Source organism: Falco cherrug, chromosome 2 (assembly GCF_023634085.1).
Source record: "Falco cherrug isolate bFalChe1 chromosome 2, bFalChe1.pri, whole genome shotgun sequence".
In the NCBI taxonomy this organism is placed as follows: domain Eukaryota; kingdom Metazoa; phylum Chordata; class Aves; order Falconiformes; family Falconidae; genus Falco; species Falco cherrug.
Window position 1 is genome coordinate 38,330,063 of NC_073698.1, and position 7,978 is coordinate 38,338,040.

Sequence of the window (7,978 nt, forward strand, 5' to 3'; positions counted from 1 at the left end):
TACAGAGCATCTGTAATACTGAAGCCATTTCCAAATAATTAATGTAATTTTTCTTCAGCAATAATAAACAATGTCTCTTTGTGACAAATGCATTTCAGGCATACATACCATTTTCGTATTTTATAGTAAGAAAATAAATGAAAAAAAGGTGATTCACAAAAAGCCTCTGACAGGCTGAATTAATTTTTCATGAAACACAGTTATCAAACCATGCATAAACAGAAAATATCCTAACCTGAAAAAATAGCTATCTCTTACAGGTAGAAGGGTAAAATCTGGGCATTATGTTAATGCTCTTACTTAGGCTAAGCAGAACCAGTATCTATAAGAAGCTCCAACATTTCAATAGGCTCAAGGTGAAGTAATGTGCCAGTTACAGAGAAAAAAATATAAAAACCTGCCTCAAATTGCATTCCCTACTTTTAAAACAGGTATCAGCTACCACTCCACTTGTATCAGCTGATGTACAATTGTCTTTACCACTAATTTCAAGAAGTACAGGATAAATGCCCATTAATGATTTTGAAGTGTACTAATTTGGGGAAGTATTATGACATGTCAGACAAGATAGCCAGCACCCAAGCATTTCTTGTAACTAAAATAATACTTAGCTTTATAATTAAAATTCTAGGAAAGAGACAAAGAATAACTTATTATGAAAATATATAGCTTTAATTTGCAGACATATAAACACTTTTGGTACATTACAGACATATGATGCCAGAAATCAAAATAATCAGTTTTAAGCATAACACTAATTTATCTTGTTCACACGGAGAAATTTGATGTAATCATCATACAAAAGATAGTTCTCAGCTCTTAAAGTGAAAGTGATACATCACTGATAAACCCGCTGCTTTGTTGCAGAGGATACAGCAAAGAATAAATTATCGAGAAAATATGCCACCAGTCTTACAAGTTAGATTTTGGATCTAATCCAAAATCAAAGCCAATGAAAAGGAGCCAGGAATGGTTGCCAAAAGTCAGAAACAAGATCTTTCACATGAAATACCAATCCAGAAAGGAGCAACAGTCAGAATAAACTAATTCCTATAATTCCTTAGAATATGAAGCGATTTTTGTTTCATCTGGCAGATTAGATTCAGAAGTATCACATGAAAAAATCTATTACACAACGGAACTGATGGAATACTACTGACAGATTGCTCAAAGTACAAAAAATATCACCAATTCTGTGACAACTAAAGATTTAGCCATTCCCTTGCTTCCTTGCATCTGGCATGTTTACGAGGATGAGTGTGAGGTCCTGTCATCATTCACTGTAGGAAATATTAAATATAATTTTCCCATAAAAATGACCAGCAGATTGCTGGAGCAAATGATAATGTGGGTGAAATCTGGAGTGAATGAAAGATGATATGTCACAACAGTTCAGATTCTCATCACAATATCTTGCATTCTTGCTCAACAGGAATTGCACTTCTTGTTAATGCCTTTTCTATCCTACTATATAAGCTTTACTTGTGAGGTAATAAACAGGTTTGTTTTTTATTTTTTTTTATTATTATTACTAGTGCATTTTGATGTTTTTATTGTTTTAATTATACATACATCAGGACAGACTCTTTTTTTTTTTTTTTTTTTTTGTGGTTAAATGCCTTTATGCCAATGTGTATTTTATATTAAAACCAATATATTTAAAATAGACTCTGTTTATCTCATGGACAGTACCTCAAACAGTTCCCTGCTCAGGAGCATCTGATGCCCTCTTGTGGTTAAAAAGACTATGGAAACTTGAGTTTAAAGAATCTTCTTACCTTCCCCTTTTTTATCATCACTGATCTTACGGATTTATGAAAGCTGCAAATGATGTCCATGTTTTTAGAGACAGGGTGCTAGCTGTTAGTTACTAAGGTTTCATAAAAAAAGCTGTACACTGGATTTGAATTTAAAAAACTGTAAACAGCTATTTACAATTATAATATTATCAAGTTATAAATTAGCAGTCCTTCATTGCAACCTCTGTCAATACAACCCACGGCTAGGTGTTTCGGAGCTGTCCAAGGTTTTCCAGATGTTGGATTTATCCACAAAGAAACATCAAATGTTAGAAATCTCCATTGGTTTCTTCTCCAACATGTGCAGGTTAATTCTTCCATTTAATGGGATTTGTACTTCCAAGTTTTCATCTGCTCTGTGATGCTTTTTCCCTTTTCTTAGACAGATGTAAATGCCCATCCCTGTTACTAAAGCAATTGAACCCAAGCTTATTATTGACAGAGCTACCAAGGTAGGCATGCAGGATGTAGATTCCATTTTTTTATGCGTAGGCTCTATGGATATTTGTGGCTGCTTTTCTTCTATACTGATATCAGGCTCCTTTCTTAACAAACTTTCAATGTAGCTCTCATTGCTAACAGTGTCATTGACGAAAAGGTTCACCATCACGGTGGAATGGAGAGGTTCTGGATAGCCGTGATCACTAACTTTTACAAGCAGTCGATAGAGGCCATAGTCATTTTGCATCAGTGACTCTTCCAAGGTGATATTACCAGTTTTAGGGTCAATCCTAAATGACTCTGGTCGAGGGCCTCTTCTTCCTATGATGCTGTAAGCTATGACTGCATTCATGCCAGTGTCCTTATCGACAGCATAGACCTCAGTGATGGGAGAGCCAGGAAGGGTAGAAGGAAGGACCAACAAGTAAGACATATTAGACTGAGGAAACAAGACCAAAGGGGGGTTGTCATTTATGTCCAGAAGAAGGATAGTTATTTTTGCTGTAGATGACAGGGCAGGATCACCACCGTCAACTGCTTCAATCCATAGAACATAGGAACTTTGCTGCTCCCTGTCCAGGGAAACTTTAGCTCTCAAAACTCCTTTTCCAGTATCTATGACAAAAATATCACTTCCATTCAGAACCGAAAGGGCAACCCATCCATTCTTCCCTGCATCAGCATCTGTGACACTTATAACTCCAATTTCACCAAAACCTGGAAAGTTTTCGGGCACGAAAAAGCTGAAATCCTTATTGATAAATCTTGGACTATTATCATTTTTATCCAATACAGTGATGGTGACAGTTGCTATTGATTCTCTTGGAGGGAACCCAGAATCTACTGCTTTGACAGTGTATCTGTATTTCTCTTTTTCTTCTCTGTCCAGCTGGGTGGAAACTGTAAGAACTCCTGTGGTTTTATCTAAAGCAAAATAGGAAGGGGCATCAGGACCTAAGAAATAGGACACTTGCCCTCTTTCTCCACTGTCAGCATCTGTAGCGTGCAGTTTGGTCAAGAAAGCATTGGGAATATTGTTCTCCTCAATGGATAATTCTATCAGCTGTTGAGAGAAAACTGGCGAGTTGTCATTGTCGTCCAGAACCTGTACTTTGATTATTTTGTTGACATGAAATCCTTCTGAGTTCCATGCAACTACGGAGATTTCATACAGCTGCTGTGCCTCATAGTCCAAAGGCTTCGTGGTCTCTAACAGGTATTCATTGTTGTATGGTTTGTATGGTGACAGTCTGAAAGGCCCGTCACCCTCCAAAGAGCAATTGACTTTGTATTTTTCATCAGGGTCTTTGATGGTAAAAAAAGCTATTGGTGTGTTGACAGGTTCCAGTTCCTTTAAGTACACCACCCCTTCTGCTTCATTAGCTATGAAACGAGGGACAACTTCAGGTGGCCTCATCATGACCTTGATGATGGTCACTAGCACTGTGATCACAGCAGGGATACAACCAGGACCGTTGCCCAGTATGATCAGCCTGTGGAGCCTTGGAGTGTCCCCATCAACTTTACTGGAGAGCGTGATGGCTCCTGTGCTTTCGTCCAGATGGAACAAGTCTCTGGATGGCTGGGGGACCTTCTGGCTGTAGGAGTAGGTGACCTGGGCATTGGATCCAAGGTCCATGTCTACTGCGTGGACAGTGGCCACATGTGTCCCTAGGCTGGAATTCCCATAAAGGGTGATGTTGAGCTGCGAGTCACTGAACTGGGGGCAGTTGTCATTGATGTCACTGATGCCAATAGTGAGGGTGGCACTGCCAACAAGTGGAGGAATCCCCCCATCCTCAGCAACGATAACTGTGACATACTCCTCCCGTGTCTCCCTGTCCAGAGCCCCCATAACAATCAGGTAGGGAGTCCTCTCCCCACTCTCATTCTCCTCCACATCCAGGGTGAAGACTCCATAATTATCTCGCAGGCGGTAGGTCTGGACACCATTGGTGCCCACATCAGGGTCAAGGGCAGGGTGCTCAATAGCCAGGCGGGTGTTCACAGGTGCATTCTCAGGCACCGAGAGGTGGATGTGGGGCACAGGGAAGCGGGGCGCATTGTCGTTCACATCCCGGATAGCAATTTTTACTTTCACCAGGCGGAAGTACTCCTGTGGCAGCACCAGCACATCCAGCAGCAGCAGGCATGACTCGGATGAGGAAGAGGAAGAGGAGACAGCAGCTGCTCCCCCGATGACGGTGGCCCCACTGCTCTCCACGCAGAGAGCTTCCCGGTCAATCTCCACGGCTGAGGTGTGCAGCTCTCCAGAGTGGTTGTCCAGCTGCACATACTGCCCTCCCAAGCCATGGGAGGCCAGGGTGAAGGACACTGGGGGCTGGAGAGCTGCAGGGTGCTGCCCAGCAGCTGTCGGCAGCCTCAGGTCACGAGCTAAGCTACCGATGAGCACCCCAGCAGGCAGCCCCTCGTTGAGGCTATAGAAGAGCTCGGTGGCACGGCTGTAACTGGCAAAGCAGTTGAAAGGTCCAACGAAGAGCAGGAAGAGGAGCAAGTGCTGAGGAGACAGGCAGATGGGGTGTGGGGAAGAGGTGGTGTTAGAGAATGAGAGGAGGCAGGCGGCGGCCCCCCCCTTCCTCCTCCACTGCCACTGCGAGCAGGACATGCAGCATCTGCAGCCTTAAGCCATCCTCCCTCTCCCCACATCTTCCCCCCCTCCAGCACAGCAGCTACCTTTAAAGCATCACCATCTGTACCCTCCAGGCAAGAGCTGCTGCATTCCCCACAGCAAATACAGGGATGGCCCAGGGGCAACCTGCCCCCCCCCCCCCCTCCCCAGCAGCACTTGTTCCCTGACGTGCCACCTTCCCTCTTCTCTCCCTGCCGCACCTCCTCAAGCTCACCCCTGTCCTTGTCCTCACCAGCAGCACCCACCCTCCGAACCGCCAAGCACAACCCAAGCCGGGGCATCCCCTTGCACCCCCCGTAAAACATTTGGTCGCCCCCTTCCCCTTTCCACAATAGCAATGTGAACGCGCCCCCCACCCCCTGCCCCGTCCCGAAGCCCGTCCTTCCCGCATGCCCAGGGGTCCCGGCCTCCCGCGGCCGCGGGGCCGGCGGCTCCAGCTCCGCCACCAGGGATCCGCGGCCGCCCCACGCCGCCCCGCGGGGGTCCCGCTCCGGCTGCCGCCCGACGAGCCGAGCTGGACGGAGGCGCGGCGGGGAGGCTGCGCCGAGGAAGGTGCCGTGCCGGCGAGCGCGTCCCCAGCGCGCCGCGTATGGGAACGGGCTCCCCGAAAGTAACTTCGGGCATCGCCTCCACGCGGGGTTCTCCCTCCTTCCTGCCGTCTCAACCACCCGTTCGCCTTTTTCGCGGCCCTCTGCTACAACCCGCCTCGGCAGCAGCAGTAAAAATAATACCCAAAAAAAAACTTTTCACGGCTGCTCTGATCTCTGGAGATCGGGGCGAAAAGAAAAAAACACCAACAAACATATATATATATATATATATATATATATATATATATATATATACACACACATATATATACACGTATATGTATATATACGGTTTGGGTTGTTCGTGGGGTTTTTGCCAATTTTGCTGCTGCGTGCGAAGTCGGGCTCGGGGACGGCAGGACGCGGCGCCTCCCCCCGCCGCCCCAGCCCTCACCTGCAGGGTGCCGCGGGCGGGGGTGCTGCCGCGACCGCCCGAGGGCCCCATGCCCGGCCGCCGCTGCCGCCGCCGGCTGCACCCGAGCCGCCCGCCCGCTCCGCCGCCCGCCCGGCGCCTCTGCTCCCCGCGGCTGCCCATGCCGCCGCCGCCGCCGCCGCGCTGGGCTGTGCGCACCGCCCCGGACACTCCCCCTCCGCTCGGGAGGCCGCCGCCGCCGGCGCGGGGAGGGCGGGAGCGGGGGGCACAGCCAATGGCCGCGGGCGCGGCGGGGGCGCGCAGGCAGGGCTGCGGCAGCGCGGCGGGCCGAGGGCTGAGCGTCGCGGGGGGCCGCGGCGGAGCGGGCGTGGGCGCGGGTGGGGGTGCCGGTGGGTGCGGGTGGGGGTGCCTGGGAAGCGCTAGGACCAGGGGAAGAAGATACTTCCGTGTGGAGACGGGGTGTGTGGGGGGAAATAATAAAAAATTTAAATAAAATCTCCTTCTCCTCCTCCTGTGGAAAGATGCAGCAGGCAAAGCGAGAATTAGGAGCTGCCTCGGTTTAAGGCTGCCGAGCCCTGATGAGCGCTGAGCAGCTGGTGCCTGCGCGGAATGGAAGTGATGTTTTGAGGAGTTTGCAAGTGCTCGGAGGGCGGAAGGTGCGCGTCCCGCCAGGCTGGAGCCGCGACTGCCATTCCTGCTGGCTGGAACCCGACGGTCCCCTGCGGCAGAAAATGACGTGCCCTCGTTTTACAGTCTCCAGCCACTGCTGGCCAGACTGTGAGACTGCCGCAGAACTAGACGTGAAATTATCAGCGCTCAGAAAACTTTAGGTACCGCAAAACCGATTACGCGTTTCCTTAACATCATGGGCTACCAAAAAGGATGGTTAACAGTTAAGCTGCCCTGCGGTCCTCACACGGGCTCTCTGCAAGATCTCAAACGGAACTTGAGATGCCTGTCTTTAGCCTTAAAGTGTTCAATGGTCTGGATCCAAGCTGTTGCTGGGAGTTCAAATATTGGGATTCTGGCAGGCAGCTGCATTTGTCAAGCACAGTGGAGCTGCCCTTCACAGAGGGAAAGTACAGGAGACTGAACTGTCTAAATCACATGCCCTGAAGACCACCTTAAACGTTTCCACACTCCATGGCAAGCACTGTGTGCAGGCATTTCATCTCAGCTTAGGTGCTAAAAAACATATAGGACAGCGGAAACTTTTGCCTTCAGTCAAAACAACAAAAAACCCCAAACAAACCAAACCAAAAAAACCCCAAAACAAAACACAAAACCAAACAAAAACCCCTCTTCCCTTTTCCTTCTGCAGCTCCTTGAGAAAAACTCCACATCCAACCCAAAATGGAGAAACAAAATGAAACAAAAGGTTTAGAATCCCAATCAAAAAACAGCCTTATGCCCAAGTCTTTTGTAATACTGCATCTTTCAAAAGCAAGTAAGTGAAAAATACAGAACATATTGCTTAGTAACTCCTGGGATGTTCTAGGATGTTGTGAGAATGAGTGTACTGGCACAAGCTAAATATCATAGAATAGAACGGAACATAATAGAAACAAAAGCTTCCATGGCTGACTTCCTCCAGGGCTATATACAAATTGTATTAATTCCTTTCTCTTCCATCCTTGAAATATAGATAGTGCAATAATGTTTGTCTGAATAAGAGCTTTACCCCGTTCTCGCTGAAGAATGCTAGTTAGTGGCAGCAGAACCAGGCTTTGTTTTATTCAGTGGATCTCTTTGAAACATACTATGACTTTAATATCCACTTCATCTCCAAATTACATTAGCACAATAATCATATGTGACTTAAACAGCAGACCATTAGGGTACTAAAAAAAAAAGTCCAGCTATATTTATTATTCAATAATCTCCAGGGTTTTGAAACCACTGAGTACATACTGCCCTTATAAATTGTTTAGATCTTTACCATTCAATTCTAGCACAACTAGAACAGGCAATACAGTATATACAGTTCAGAGCAAACATGTATAATTCAGGAGAGGAATCAAACTACCCAAGTCCTTTACTAAATTCTCATCCATGTGCACTGTTCTGCAGATTGCTTAGTATGAAAGGTGCCCATAAAGTTGATCCTGTTTCAGTTAGTTTAGCT

The 7,978-nt window shown here is 47.0% G+C and overlaps 1 protein-coding gene across 1 annotated transcript; it reads right to left on the reverse strand.

The window, feature by feature from the left end:
• Positions 1–656: 656 nt before the first annotated feature.
• PCDH20 (protocadherin 20) lies at positions 657–6,011 on the reverse strand. Its single transcript, XM_055703291.1, has 2 exons — positions 5,875–6,011; positions 657–4,758 (listed from the first exon to the last, which is right to left on the reverse strand). Exons 1-2 carry the CDS (start codon positions 5,923–5,925, stop codon positions 2,062–2,064), a joined length of 2,748 nt encoding a protein of 915 aa, XP_055559266.1. The 5' UTR covers positions 5,926–6,011; the 3' UTR covers positions 657–2,061.
• Positions 6,012–7,978: the final 1,967 nt, after the last annotated feature.

Excerpts from the sequence above, each read along its gene's own strand:
- PCDH20 (XM_055703291.1), bottom strand. The coding sequence starts at position 5,925 with ATGGGGCCCTCGGGCGGTCGCGGCAGCACCCCCGCCCGCGGCACCCTG. Across the intron at positions 4,759-5,874 it reads CCGCCCGCGGCACCCTGCAG|CACTTGCTCCTCTTCCTGCT; the intron begins GTGAGGGCTGGG and ends CTGTCTCCTCAG.